Source organism: Leucoraja erinacea, chromosome 31 (assembly GCF_028641065.1).
Source record: "Leucoraja erinacea ecotype New England chromosome 31, Leri_hhj_1, whole genome shotgun sequence".
Classification (NCBI taxonomy): domain Eukaryota; kingdom Metazoa; phylum Chordata; class Chondrichthyes; order Rajiformes; family Rajidae; genus Leucoraja; species Leucoraja erinaceus.
The window spans coordinates 19952728-19967766 of NC_073407.1; the positions used below are offsets into that span (position 1 = coordinate 19952728).

The 15039-nt window shown below is 38.9% G+C and overlaps 1 protein-coding gene across 2 annotated transcripts in view; it reads left to right on the top strand.

Moving 5' to 3' along the window:
* The window catches only part of gle1 (GLE1 RNA export mediator), a 37359-nt gene that overhangs the window by 17702 nt on the left and 4618 nt on the right, over positions 1-15039 (top strand). For both annotated transcript variants that reach the window (XM_055660213.1, XM_055660212.1), the window contains exons 5-15: positions 1842-1902; positions 2298-2552; positions 3360-3573; positions 5411-5523; positions 6383-6452; positions 7993-8135; positions 9894-10084; positions 11083-11212; positions 12206-12310; positions 13865-13947; positions 14526-14589. In XM_055660213.1, coding sequence (XP_055516188.1) covers positions 1842-1902; positions 2298-2552; positions 3360-3573; positions 5411-5523; positions 6383-6452; positions 7993-8135; positions 9894-10084; positions 11083-11212; positions 12206-12310; positions 13865-13947; positions 14526-14589 — 1429 coding nt within the window. The remainder of the gene's footprint in view (positions 1-1841; positions 1903-2297; positions 2553-3359; positions 3574-5410; positions 5524-6382; positions 6453-7992; positions 8136-9893; positions 10085-11082; positions 11213-12205; positions 12311-13864; positions 13948-14525; positions 14590-15039) is intronic.

Consider the following 15039-nt stretch of genomic DNA (forward strand, 5'->3'; position numbering starts at 1 on the left):
GCATGTTCTTCACAGACGCTGCCTGACCCATTGGGTTACTGCAGCGCCATGTGTCTTAATTGATGTGCAGTACTGTTTCAAAGATGAAAGCAGACGTTTGTCCTATTGTCCTGATCATTCTTTTGTGTCTCATTCAAAGTTCTGAAATGAGAACATTATGTTAGAAATTTATTGTAGAAAAAGTCTGGCCCTTCTGTTCAATGTCAAGAACAAAAATGATTTTCATTTTGGCTAATCCTGTGTCCCAGTTGTGGTTTGTAATTTTAAAAGGCATGACACCAAGTGTCTAGAATATTTTATGTACCTCAAACCTCGCCTTGAGAAACATCTCTTAAAGTGGTTGATCTCACTTCATAATTCAAATTCTTCAGCCAGAAACCTATCCTTTGTAGCTTCTCCAGTGCAATCACACCTTCTGTTGTGTGATGACCAAAAATATATGAAATTGCATTGGCCTTACTGAGTGTTTTATGCATTTTGTTATATTTTTTAACTTTGAAAAAGGGCAATTCCCAATGGCGTTCCTTTTGCTACCACCTTTCCTGCCCCCTGTAGGAATCTGAATGTTCACTCCCAAGATCCACTTATTCCTCTAAATTGTTTATCATTTTATAACAATTATGTATTCTCTAGCATTTTTTTTCCAGCCCAATGCATTACCTTGTATTTCTTTGCATTTTCTTCAGTTTGCCTTTTTTCTGGCCTCACCTGTCCAATTATATCTAAATGATTCTTACAACCTTCTTCCTTAATGTTAACCACAGTCTTAATTTTCATTTCAGTTCCAAATTTAATCTTGAGCTATTTATGTGTAAAAGCAAAGGACCTAACCTAAAAAGTAAAGGAGTCTTACCTTTTGTTGACCTTTACTCTTTGCCCATTTATGGATTCAATTTACTGGTTCATCTGGATCCAGTGGGCATTTCTTTTACTAATCATACTACCATGTGGGTCCCTCCAGATGCCTTTGGTAGAATCCATGCGGCCTACACAGTTTAAATCAAGTTAACAAAATTCTGATCTTTCCTCAAATCCATGCTATCTTTGAATGTAGTGTTTCTAAATTATTTGTATTTTTCTTCATAATTTCAATTTAATATTTTGTTCACCGCTGATATTAAGCCATCTCACCTGTAATTTCTTCGGTCCATTATTTTATCCTTCTTTATGTAGCCAGACATAAACATGTTACAGTGCTGCTTTCTTGGTTCTTATTGTGGACATTTTGGCTGCTAGGTCACATTATATATTAACTACGTACCAAAGGTGCTTTCATGGCTGTAAAATAATCTAGCGCATTTTGAGGTCTTAAAAGCTGCTACTTAAATGAACATTTTCTATTTTCATTTGTAAGATGCACATTGCTGAAAATGAATCTTTGTTTACGTTTAAATTGCCTAGTCATGTGGAAACAAGATGGGTCAATTTCTGCGGTGACAATTTCCTTCAGTAAATTTATCACTTTTGTTCTTGGGGATGTAACATCTTCAGATTCTGGTGTTAATGATATCTTTCTAATTTTATTATTTATGAGAAATAATGAGTGCTTTTATTAATCAAAGATAATAGAAATGCTTAAATCAGATTATCTTAATTTTAAGTTGCTCAATTACATTTCTTTGTTTAATACTGGTGTTTGGTTGACTTTTTTTTAGATCACCATAACTGTGACTTTGAATGAACTATCAATTAGTTCCAGTCCTGCTGATGGTCCTTTTTTGGTCTGTGCACAGATGCAAGCCAAATCTAAAACTTTTCGTATGGCTTTGGGGAGGGGTTGTGGGGGAAAGGGAGCAAAATGATTTTGCATATAAAACCAAAACAAAGCATTTCCTTTGTAGATCTCTTGAAGCTCGAGGACGTCAAGAAAAGTTAAAAGAAGAACACCGGCGTAAAGCTAAGGTGAATAATAGACTACACTCTGCATAGTGGAGTTGTTGGCGATCGCAAGGCGCCAATAATTATATCCACAGCTGGAAAATAATCAATAGTATGATTCTGGTGACTAGGAGCTCCAGAGCTAGGGTGCATGGATGTAAGATTAAATGCGAGAACATTTGGATAGAGATCAGGGAATGCTTTTTAAAGATTGGCATATATGTGCATAGTATTTTTAATTTTTTTTTTTAAATTCACGGCACTGAAAAAGCTTTTTAAACCTAATCAGTTCACCCAATCTGTTTTAATTCTAACGCGCGCTTTCTCCCACCTTTCCTCATGTTGCGTGCAGCATAACTTTCTATTCCATCCTGGTTGCTGTTTCATAGTTCAATGTCCTTTTTTCCTGTTTTGTGTAGAATATGAACCTGAAACTACGAGAAGCCGAGCAGCAGCGGATACGGCAGAAGGAGTTGGAGCATCAGAGGCAAGCAGAAAGCCGAGATCGACTGCGCAAGTTGAATGCTATCCAGGCAGAAGTGTTACATCTGAATATGCAGATCGAGCCCTACTTGAAACAGAAGGACCTTGTGGGACTGGACCTCTCGGAATACAGTAATCGTGGCAATCAACTTTGCAGCCTGGTGTCAGGAGTTATTAAGCTCACATCAGAGGTGTGTGTGTGGCATGAATGAGCATGAAGTGTAGATGGCGTTAATGTTGAGGTCTGGTCTGTGTTGACTGGGCTACATCTCCAACTCTGCACTTTCTTGTGGATTTGGGCAGAGCTGTTCCCACTAAGAAACCTTGGGTGTGTGAGGAAATGTCAGTGATGGAAAAAAGTAATTCGTCTGTGTCAGTGCAGACTATGAAAATAAGCAAGTTCAGTATTCAGACTGCGCATGCCCAGGTCATAGGTCACTCGCGATAACCATTCTTGACAGCTGTGCTGCTGCATGGAAACAGACCTGCGTTTCATCCGTAGTCAGGATCGAACCCGGGTCTCCGGCACGGCAAGCACTGTTGAATTGCCTCTGGACCGTCCCCTCCCGAGTGTCCCATCCCTGTCTGGGGGTGGCCGAAGATGGCTGGTGTGACCCTGGACTGATGGGACATGGACCCAGAGCAGTGGCAGCCTGGAGCAGTGGCAGCGCAGGCTTGCAGCCAGCGCCAAGTCCAGGGCTGTCGGTTAACCCAGCGGGTCAGGCAGAGTTGAGCTAGAGTTAGCGCTTCTTCCCCGCGCTGGCTGTAAGCCTGGGCCACCACTGCTCCGGGCCGGTGCGGCTGAAACGCAGGCCTGTTTCCATGCAGCAGCACAGCTGCCGAGAATGTTTATCACGTGACTTTTGACATATCCCATGATTCCTTGCAATTTTCGGAATACCAAAATCGCTTATTGCCAAGAGCAGGAAAGGAAGCATATTACTTGCATTGTGAATGTCCATATTTAAAAAAAAACCCAACTAATTTGCTCTTTGTAGGGTGGCTTGCTACAACAAGAGGAAATGCTGAATGCAGAGCGAGCCCTGCTGCAAATGAGAACGCTGATAGCCGCTATGCATGAGAAAATTGCTGCTGTAGCAGCAGAGAAGAAGAGGGTAAAAGAAGAAGAGGAGAAAGCACTTCAGAAAAAACAAGAAGTCAAAACTGAAGTAGCACCACCAGCTCCTCAACAGAAGCCCACTCATAAAGAAGGTATTGTAGTGTTCGTATTTGTGAGAAATCTATTTTTGGCCAGAGGATTGGGAAACTTTGAAAGGACAAAAGAAGCTAACAAAAAGTGCAATACGGGGTGAAAAGATGAAGTACGAGGGTAAGCTGACCAAGAATATAAAGAAGGATAGTAAAAGCTTCTTTAGGTATGTTAAGAGAAAAAGATTAGTAAAGACAAATGTAGGCCCCTTGAAGGCAGAAACAGGTGAAATTATTATGGGGAACAAGGAAATGACAGAAGAGTTGAACATGTACTTTGGTTCTGTCCTGAGTAAGAAAGACAAACAATCTCCCAGATGTACTAGAGGACAGAGGATCTAGGGAGACAGGAACGGAAAGAAATTTGCATTAGGCGAGAAATAGTATTGGGTAGACTGATGGGACTGAAGGCTGATAAATCCCCAGGGAAATTGGATGAAGGAGAGCCAGTGGATGTAGTGTATCTGCACTTTCAAAAAGCCTTTGATAAGGTCCCACACAGGAGATGTGGGCAAAATTAGAGCAATTGGTATTGGGGGTAGGGTATTGGGGGTAGGGTAGTTGGCAGACAGGAAACAAAGAGTAGGAATAAATGGCTCTCTGTCAGTGGCGAGTGGAGTGCCACCAGGCTTGGTGCTGGGGCCACAACTATTTACAATCTATATTAATAATTTAGATGATGGAATTAAAAGTAACGCTAGTAAATTTGCAGATGACACAAAGGTGGGTGGCAGTGTGAACTGTGAAGAGGATGCTAGGAAGTTGCAGGGTGACTTGGACAGGTTGAGTGAGTGGGCAGATGCATAGCAGATGCAGTATAATGTAGATAAATGTGAGGTTACCAACTTTGGCAGCAAGAACAAGGAGGCAGATTATTATCTCAAGTGGTGTCAGATTAGGAAAAAGGGAAGTGCAATGAGACCTGGGTGCCCATGTACACCAGTCACTGAAAGTAAACATGCAGGTACAGCAGGCAGTGAAGAAAGCTAATGGCATGTTGGCCTTCATAACGAGAGGATTTTAAGTATAGGAGTAAAGAGGTCCTTCTGCAGATGTACAGGGCCCTGGTGAGACCACATCTGGAATATTGTGTGCAGTTATAGCCTCCTAATTTGAGGAAGGACATCCTTGCTATTGAGGCAGTGCAGCGTTGGTTCACGAGGTTAATCCTCGGGATGGCGGGACTGTCACATGAGGAATGTTTGGAAATGCTGAGCTTATATTCACTGGAATTTAGGATGAGAGGGGCTCTTATAGAAATGTATAAAATTATAAAAGGACTGGGCAAGCTAGATGCAGGAAAAATGTTCCCAATGTTGGGGGCGTCCAGAACTAGGGGCCACAGTCTAAGAATAAAAGGGAGGCCATTTACAACTGAGATGAGAAAAAACTTTTTCACCCAGAGTTGTGAATTTGTGGAATTCTCTGCCACAGAAGGCAGCGGAGGCCAATTCACTAGATGAATTTAAAAGAGAGTTGGATGGAGCCCTAGGGGCTAACGGAATTGAGGGATATGGGAAGAAGGCAGGCACGGGTTGCTAATTGTGGATGATCAGCTATGCTCATAATGAATGGCGGGGCTGGCTCAAAGGGCCAAATGACCATGTCCTGCACCTATTTTCTATGTTTATTGAATAGTGCACAAACAAAAGCTTTCATTGTATCTCAGTACATGTGACAATAATAAAACAAAACTAATAAGTGTGATTGTGTTATTCAGGTAATATTTAAGTAATTTGTATTTGATTTATTAGCACTGTACAAACAAATTAAGATTTGTGGAAACAAACAATGAATTAAAATATAATTTAATTTGCATAATCTTTTTATTTCTATATAGGGCTACAATTAAAGGCAGATTCAAGCACTTTGCAATGGTATCAACGGTTGCAGGATATCTGTAATCAATGTGCAGCATCCATTAATGATCTTAACAACAGCAAGGATAGTAAGGTAAAATAATATTAAATGCTTTTGAAGTAAATTGTAATAATTTTACTTCCAGACAATTTCTGCACGAACGTTGTCAACATAGTTCCCTTTTGTAAACTTTTCAATGGAAATCTCTCCAACTGGCCTCATTTAGACTTTATGAGCATCAGATTTAATTTGCATTTTGAAGAGAAAGCCGATCGTTAGTTGGGTGATAGTTGATAGCAATTTTAAACCTGGAAAGTACAATTAATTCTCCATTCTACAGTTTGTATGAGTTTTGCAGGGCTGTAAATCATTGCATTGTGGCATACATGATTCTCTACTGTACCTTTTTATGTAACTGAACAAGGAATTATCACCTAAATAATTTCAGCAAACTATCCTATGGTTACAATTTGTCTGTAATTTAGCTCTCGACATAGTGTGTGCCATGTACAAAGTGCAATCTAGTTATTTAACTTGACTCATCTGACAAAAATCTAACTTTAGAAAAAAAGCAGGTATGTGGGAGCACCATTATTTGTGGTGTTTCATCCAAGTTGTACACCGTTTTGACTGGGAAATGTGTGGCAATCCTTCATTGTTGCTGCATCTAAATCCTGAAATCCCCATCTAACCCTATTGTAGAATCCGATGATTAGAAGGAGAGTATAGTTCATGAAGGTGGCTTACCTCTACATTCTCAAGGATAATTAGGAATCCTTGATCTTACTTATAAAAGTCACAACCTGAAAAATTAATTAAAAAATACAAAATCTATTTAACTTGGCTGGAAAATTAATACATGTAGGCAATGTTACCCAATATCAATATAAGTAAATAATATTTCCCATTTAAGTTATAATGCACTCAGAAACATTTGTACATATGTTTCTAGGTTAAGAAGATTAAAATGGATCTTCAGAAGACAGCAACTATTCCCGTTGGTCAAATCTCTTCTGTCGCAGGTAAATGGAAAAAAAAACAACACATTTTTGTTTTTCAATTTAATAATGCCATAATTTATCTGTTCTACAATTTGCCCCTTCCTTTAATTTCTCCTGCCATGCCCCATCATACATAAATTCTGACTTCATGGTCTCATGCTAATCATTTGTGCTATTTAGGGGTTTTCTCCTATTGCCTCCCAAATCTATTGAAGTTTATGATTACTTGCTGGAGCACGGCTGCAGAAAACTCTAAACAGGAGAGATAGTATCTGCAGAAAAAGAGTGGTTGAAGAGTGCTTAGTTAATTAGAATTGGAGAATAGATATCTGGTATTATTTCGAACATTAAGGGTGTTTTATTTTAGTTAAAATGTATCTCAGTTAACATCATTGAAATAGATGGTTTGATAAAAAAGATAATAAATTACTGAACTAGCATAATATCATCAAGAATTAGATGGAACCTGGTGAAATAATTGGCTTTATCTGAATATCTAGAATTGGTATATAACGATCTCTACTCTGGGTGAACTATTAAGTGTCAATTTGTGATACTGTAGACCAAAGAGAAGGCAGACAAAAATAAACAAAACTGGAAGTAGTATTACACTTAAGCCAGTGATTAATATCAGATTGCATAGACCTTAATTGTTGTTGGCTTTGCTTTAAGCAAGTGTTTTGATTGTTGTGTTGGTTTAACACCATCAAGCCTCTCGGCAACAAATGCATTCTGTGGTTGTTAGGGCAAGGTTCCCAAGCCTGGTTAATATCTTGGACTCGCATTCATATGATGTCCTAACATTTTGATTAGTCGGTAAAAATGGTTGATAATTTCTCACATCGCCATTTGTAGGAGTTCTCTGTGTAGATTAGGCTGCTAAATTTGAGTTTTAATGGCATTACATTTCAAAAGTACATCATCGGATGTCAGATGCTTCAGGATATCCTCGGGATGTGAAAGCGGTTGTTTAAATGCAAGTCTGTCTTTTGACCTGTGTTTCAGCCAGATACTTTTCTGTTCATCGTTAAAAATTAGTTTCTGCTTTTGTGGAGTGTGTTCTGGAATTTATTTCCTTTACCATGTCATCAAACTTTCCAGCCAAGGTCTCCAACACAATGTAAAGTGCTGTTTTGCCTGAGACACATGGCACATGAGACTTCCTTTGGGATTTATTTGTGGAATTCAGGGCAGTTCACTCTCAATTAGGTTTGCACAGAAGTAGAAGTACATACTGGAATCATTTAAACAACTCAATAAATTGGGGGGTGGGGGGGTGGGGGTGGTGAAGGTGAAGCAGCATTAACAGATTAGATGGCCAAATTCCCTTTGCTGATCTATCTTGTGCAATGAGTAAGCATCAGTGACATAAAGATATGAACTAGAATTGGATTTGTTTTGAAGTAAATGTAAAAATTTGATTGATGTATTATTTTCTGTTGAAATACAATTGTGATAATACTGCACACGGTGAAATCATTTTTCTTCTGCTGAAATACAAAAGAAATGTCAAATAATTTTTGCACTCTTTTTGTACCCCTCCCCTGCCTTCATCACCAAGCATCTCACCTGCGTGAAATCTTTGACAAGATCAATAACCTCCTCCTAGGCAAGCAAATATCATCAGGTGGGAAGTTGGTGTCGATTTCTCAACACCCACAAGGTCAGGAGTTTGTCTATTACAAACTGGCAGAAAAATTTGTGGTGAGTAATTAAAATGAATGCCTGTAATATGATTGTGCAATGTCAAACCAAGGACATGCTATGTGCGCTAAAATATATGTAAAAGAAAAAAAAATGGTGTAACTCCTTTTTATGACCTCTTGATATCCTTGGGCGCCATGGTGTCGCAGTGGTAGAGTTGTTGCCTTGCGCATCAGAGACCCGGTTTGATCCTGACAATGGGTGCTGTCTGTATGGAAATTGTACGTCCTCCCCGTGACTGCATTGGTTTTCCCTCAGTGCTCCGGTTTCCTCCCACACTCCAAAGACGTACAGGTTTGTAGGTTAATTGGCTTTGGTAAAGATTGTAAATGATCCCTAGTGTTAGGATAGTGCTAGTGGATGGGGGGTCACTGGTCGGACTGGGTGGACCGAAGGGCCAGTTTCCACGCTGTATCCATAAACTAAACTTATTCATTAGCACAGAGGTTGACTGCAAAAGATCCTTCGGGGGGGTGAACCCTTGGAAAGCGCCCGGACGTGATGGTATACCCGGTCGAGTTCACAAAACCTGTGCAGACCAACTGGCTGGGGTTTTTGCAGACCTTTTCAACCTCTCACTACTGAGGTCTGAGGTTCCCAAATTTTTTTTGCTCTCGTTTATCATATTGTTTACAGTGTACTATGTTTACATATTCTGTTGTGCTGCAGCAAGAAAGAATGTCATTGTTCTACCAGGACATATGACAATAAAACACTGTTGACTCTCTTAATATTTATAGTAAAGCTTCTCAAAGTAATGAGGTTAAGATAATGTTCAGAAGTGAGATTGCTATTCACTGTACCAGTAGAGTTTTTGTTGGGGGAGTCCAGAACCAGGGGGTCACAGTTTAAGAATAAGGGGTAGGCCATTTAGGACTGAGATGGGGAAAAGGTTTTCACCCAGAGAGTTGTGAATCTGTGGAATTCTCTGACACAGAAGGCAGTGGAGGCCAATTCATTGGATGTTTTCAAGAGAGATTTAACTCTTGGGGCTAAAGAAATCAAGGGATATGAGGGGAAAAAGCAGGAACGGGGTACTGAATTTAGATCAGCCATGATCATATTGAATGGCAGTGCTGGCTCGAAGGGCCAAGTGGCCTACTCCTGCACCTATTTTTCTGTCTTAACGTCTTTTAAATGTTGTAATTGGAATGAACATGCATTTCATCGTGATGTTGTACGATGCAGCAGAGTAGGCCATTGATCCTAAGATGGCCACAAATTGCTGGAGTAACTCAGCGGGAGAGGCAGTATCTCTGGAGAGCAGGAATGGGTGACGTTTTGGGTCGAGACTTTCTTCAGACGGATCTTCTTTAAGACCGGTCACGACCTGAAGTCACCCATTCTTTATCTCCAGAGATGCTGCCTGTCATGCTGAGTTACTCCAGCATTTTGTGTCTATCTTCGATTTAAACCAGCATCTGCAGTTCCTTCCTGCACAGACCATTGAACCTGTTGCGCCAAAGCTAACTCACTCCCACTCGTCTGTTATTTGCTCTCCTTGGCCATGCATTTTTTTTCAATAGAAGTAAAAAAGTGCTTTTGCAATTTCTTCTCCAAGCCGTTTGAACATTACATTTGATGATACAAAAAAAAGTTGATTCTATGCCATCTGTTATAAATACATGGTGCAAAAGAACCCATCCTAAATTCTTTGGTGTTGGGTCAGGTATAAAATGTTATTGATTTTAATTGGAAAGCTGTAAGTACAGTGTGTGCTCCCATTCTAATGTTGCTTTATTTCATTATTATTTGCAGAAACAAGGGGAGGAGGAGGTTGCATCTCACCATGAAGCTGCATTTCCAATAGCAGTGGTTGCTTCAGGGATCTGGGAGTCTCACCCGAAGGTTGGCGATATTTTCTTGGCTCACTTGCACCGAAAGTGTCCCTATGCAGTCCCGTTTTTCCCTTCATGGAAAGATGGGTTACCAAAGGAAGAATACCAAAGGTAGAAGCCCCCAAACAACATTATACCCTCAAAACTGCAAGCATAACTGATCTGATTTCTGCTATCTGCCAGGTGGTTATTCATCGCCGTTGTTTTAGTGCTTCTAACCCGTTAACTACAATGACGAGCTACTTTAGCTGTCTCGCTGTGGCTTTTGTAAACACACTTCTATGTTGGCCTTTTTCCATTTTCGAAAAAGATATTGATTTATGTATTGCAATTTATTTGATAAAAGTTGGGTTGCCATGTAAACGCTGTAGACAACTTTGTGTGTTCACTAGTATGTTGCTGGGATTAGAGTGTATTAGCTATATGGGGAGATTGAGCAAACTTGGATTGTTTTCTTGTGGGGGGGGGGGGTGTGAAAACTGAGGGGTGAACCTAATAGAGTATATAAAATTCTGATCGATAATGATAGGGTAGATGGTCTTTATTGCAGAGTGGATATGTCAAATGCCACAAGGCATAGGTTTTTGAGGAGGCAAAAGATTAAAGGAAGGCAAATGTTTCCATAGACAGAGCAGTATGTGCTTGGAACATGGTAGCAAGTGAGGTGGTAGAAGCGGATATGATTGCAACATGAAAGAAGCATTTAGACAAATATGAACAGACTGGGAATAGAAGGATACAAATCTTGTGTTGGCAAATGGTTTAGCAAAAAACAGACTGCTGCAGGAACTCGGTAAGCTAAGCAAGGTCTGTAGAGAGAAATGGACTGCTGACAGTTTGGGTTGGGACCCTTCAGACTAGAAATCAGAAATTAAATATAATATGCAGGGAATGCTTAATGGGTTGTACAGTGTGTAAAGAGAAACAGTTAATGTTGAAGATAAATAAACTTTTGTTTCTATTAAAACTCCTTTCTTTGTAAGTTTGTGTTTAAGGAATCATTTCATGATTCTTTCTGGGGGTGGTGATGAAGTGAAACAGTAGAACTGCAAATTGCTCTTCCCTCCGGAAGTATAATTAAAGTTTTATCCTTTAATCCCCGCTGGTAGGTTATTGGGGTACAGAGTGCAGGAAAATTGTGTTGAGCAGCAGGACAACTTTCTGAAACGGATGTCTGGAATGGTTCGTCTGTATGCAGCCATCATAGTGTCAAGATGGCCCTATGGAACAAAGCAAGGGGTAAGTAGAATAACTAAATGCTATTGCATTAGTTGTGCAATTAATGATGATTTGTTCAAATGCGGACGTCCAAATCGGAATCAAACCCTAATGAATATGGGACCACATTGCATTGGACTTAGCTTGCACCTTCTCGCACTAAACATTTTCAACTGTGCTTCCCCAATTGCATTTCTGGCATGGCCGTGGGGCCTGTTTCAAGCAGGCTTTTTCTGCTGCTGAATGTATGACTATCAGAGATGTGTAGAAACATTGAGGATGAAAAAGTAAATAATTACAATTTAAACCATCTTTAAATGGGATTGTCAAACTTAATTAAAACAAATAAATGAATCCATGCTAGATGTGCCAGAAATGGGTAGTGATAAGCTGATGAAACTGCAGCTAGCTACTTGGCTCAGTAAATTGAGCGTGAAATCTGATATTATCGCACCTGAGTTTCATACCTGTGCACAGGTGTTGAAATCTGGAACATGGGATTATTTTCTTTGTAAAATTAATGTATCTTAAATGTGTTAAAACAGTGTTCCTACATTTCTCTCAAAGTACAATTATTTACGCAAGCTGTGTATTTATTTCAATGACTACCCCTTCCCTCAAATTCAATTTTTAAATTAGCTGATAAATTTTTAAAGAGGAGTTCCACAGGTACTACCCAAGTAAAATCTGAACTGCATTATAATGTAGAATTTATAGCAAGGAAAGGGTAGCGCGTCAACCAATGTTTGCTGACCTTAAGCCTCCTTCCACCTCTTCTATCCCTATCAAATATATTTTCCCTTCCTCTCCTTTGTGTAACAGTCCAGCTCTGTCTTAAATGCATTTAACTTGTATATTATCAAAAGGAAAAGCCATCTCTTGATATCTACTATACCGCACTGTTAATATGACAGCCCTATTAAATTTCCTATCTAAGAAAGATAGTTGCGTTATTGAGACGTGTTAATGATTGAAATTGACATTACAGTAATTACTGGATGATTCTATGCCTAGGAACATCCACATGACCTGAATCATGCTTGGCGCTGGTTAGCTCAGATGTTAAACATGGAACCATTGGCTGACGTGACTGCTACACTACTCTTTGACTTCTTGGAGGTATGCCACTACTTGCAGCATACTATTTTTCTATTGTAAGTAACAGACAGTAGTTAGACTTTGGATTCCACTTAAAACTGCTTCAACATTTCAGACACCCTTATCATTATTGGTAGGCTGTGGAATAATGAAATGGTTGGGAGAATTCTTTTTGATAAATGGACTTTGTTTTCAATGATTGCCATATCATATATGCAAAGCTTAACTTCAACTAGCCTTGTGACAACTTTGAAACACCACATTGGAAAAAGTAAGCCAAAGCCAAGAGATAGTGCAGAGGGAATGCAGTAGAATCGTACTATAAATTAGGACGTTTGATTATTGTAGATCAATGTCACTCATGTTATGAGTCATACTCTGTAGTTACGCCCACTAGCTTTACAGTAACCCTCCCTGCCTAGTTCCCACATTATTAGAGAAATGTGCTAGCATGAAGTTACTGATGCTGTAACGTTGATAAAGTATTTGGACTTTTATCATGGTGTAAGGCTTCAGTTATTTGGACAGCGACATCGCAACAGTTATGTTGATGTTAGAAAAATTGTATCATTCTCCTAGGAGTGGGAAAGATTGAGAATTTGCATAGGTGTTCAAAAATATTTGATGGTTTGACTAAAGAAATTATTTCCACCTGACATTGTGGGTGAATAAGCAGTCAAACAGCTTTAACAATTTAAAAACTGATGAATGGTTAACCCTGTTTCTGTCTCCTCAGACACGGCCTGATCTGCTGAGTATTTCCACCCTAGTGTGTTCGTTCCAAATTTCCAGCATCAGTAGTATTTTTATTTGGTTTTATTATTTAGTCCACTGCTACTTTTCCAGTGTTCTTTGCCTCTATTAGAGAGAGCAAATGCAAATTGGATGACCACTTCAAGCATGAAGCACGACTCCAAGCTTCCTGTTGCTTTAATTGTCAATCTCACTCCTCTTTGACTTCTGTCCTTGCCCTCTGACATTGTGCTAATAAAGCTCAATACAAGGTCAAGAAACAACATATTATCTTCTGACTGGCACAGTGCATCCTTAAACATTCAACATTGAATCAACAAGTTATTTTTATCAGTATTATTATCAGTACCTTTATCCAGCTTTCTTTACAGAATCCTTTGGTAATATCAGAAGTTTTGTATTTTCACCTACTCTTGAGAATATCACTGTTTATGTAACTCTGTCTCTCCTGCCTTATACCCCATCACATATTTTTCCTTTCATTCTTTCCTCATGTCTTTCTGTCCAATAAAAAGTATTTCAAGCTCTTCCCAGATCTGATGGTAGCTCCTTGATCTTAATTGTAAACTCAGTTTCTCTTTGCACAGATTGTTGAATGTTTCCAGAATTACTATTCGTATTTGTTTGTAGGAGATGCAATAGTAACTTTCAAGAAAAAATGAGGAATTTACTGGGGAGGGGGATTCATTGGATGGGTTTTTCAAAGAGGAGGCTCCGGTGGAATACATTAAGTTGTAGCCTGCACTGGAGTATGACATGGTAGATGTGTATTATTCCCATTAATATTATGGAGTTTAATATTGCTACTTATTTCCCCAACAGGTCTGTGGCCATGCTTTGATGTTAAAGTACCAGAATCAGTTCTGGAAAATGATCCGACTAATCATGACTGAATATTTCCCCAGGTAGGAAACTAATGATGCTTGCGGATATTTATCCCCTCATGGAATACACAAAGATAATCCAAGAATATTGGGCTGTTATGTTACTGTTATTAAGTTTGATGTTATTTTGCAAACAAAAATAACGTATTACTTTACTAATTTTCGTGATTTAAAGGCACCCCAAAATGTGTTTCTGCATTTTTTAAACAGTTTTGTCTTATAATAAAGAAAGAGTAACTATAATCTAATAATATTAGTTGAAAACAGCTTCAGAAAAAGGTGCAGGAATGGGTAATTTGTCCCATTGCGCCTACTTTGTCTGAGGTTCAGTCTTTCCATTGACCTGAGGTTATTTACTGAGTCTGACCATATTCATCCATGAACTAAAGTCACTAAAATTAGATAAAGCTTTTACAATAATACTTGTTTGTAGGTTATTGACATGTGTAAATCAATAGCTACACTTTTAGTAAAATGAAGATTTTGATAATCTTACTACACATCGGGAAGCACTTTGAGATGAAGTGATATTACAAACAATCTATGAATATGTATGTATTAAAAAAATAAAATAAATTACTTCTGATATTTTTCTTCAGGATTGAAGCTGTTACAGGCAATGGTCAAGTTGGGGCCGTAATCCGATTGCGCCAATTCCTCGAGGTAAGTGCTCCTTTTTGTATGATATATTTTCTCAATTCAAGCTCTGCTATGATTTTTGGACTTTTTCAAATTGATGTGTAAAGAGTAAAATAAAATCCTCTCTCCATACAGTGATCATTAAATACACATGTCAGCAAAAGGACCTAGAGATAGCAACATTTATATTTAATTTCATGCAATAACGTGTCCCTAAGTGCTTTGCGGGAACATTATCAACTGAAATTTAAGGCCGAGAGATTTAGTAGGGGTTAATTTCAGAATTTGAAGGCTTGGCAACAACTAAATGCACAGAAGAGGAATATTTGCACTCAATTTCAAGCCAAGTTTCTGTATTACAAATACAGATTGAAAGTACCAGAAAGCTTTGATTTATTTAGCACCTTGCATGACTTTGATAATCCAAGCCAATTCACATAAATAATCCCAATAGAGAATACCTGGAAAAAGTAA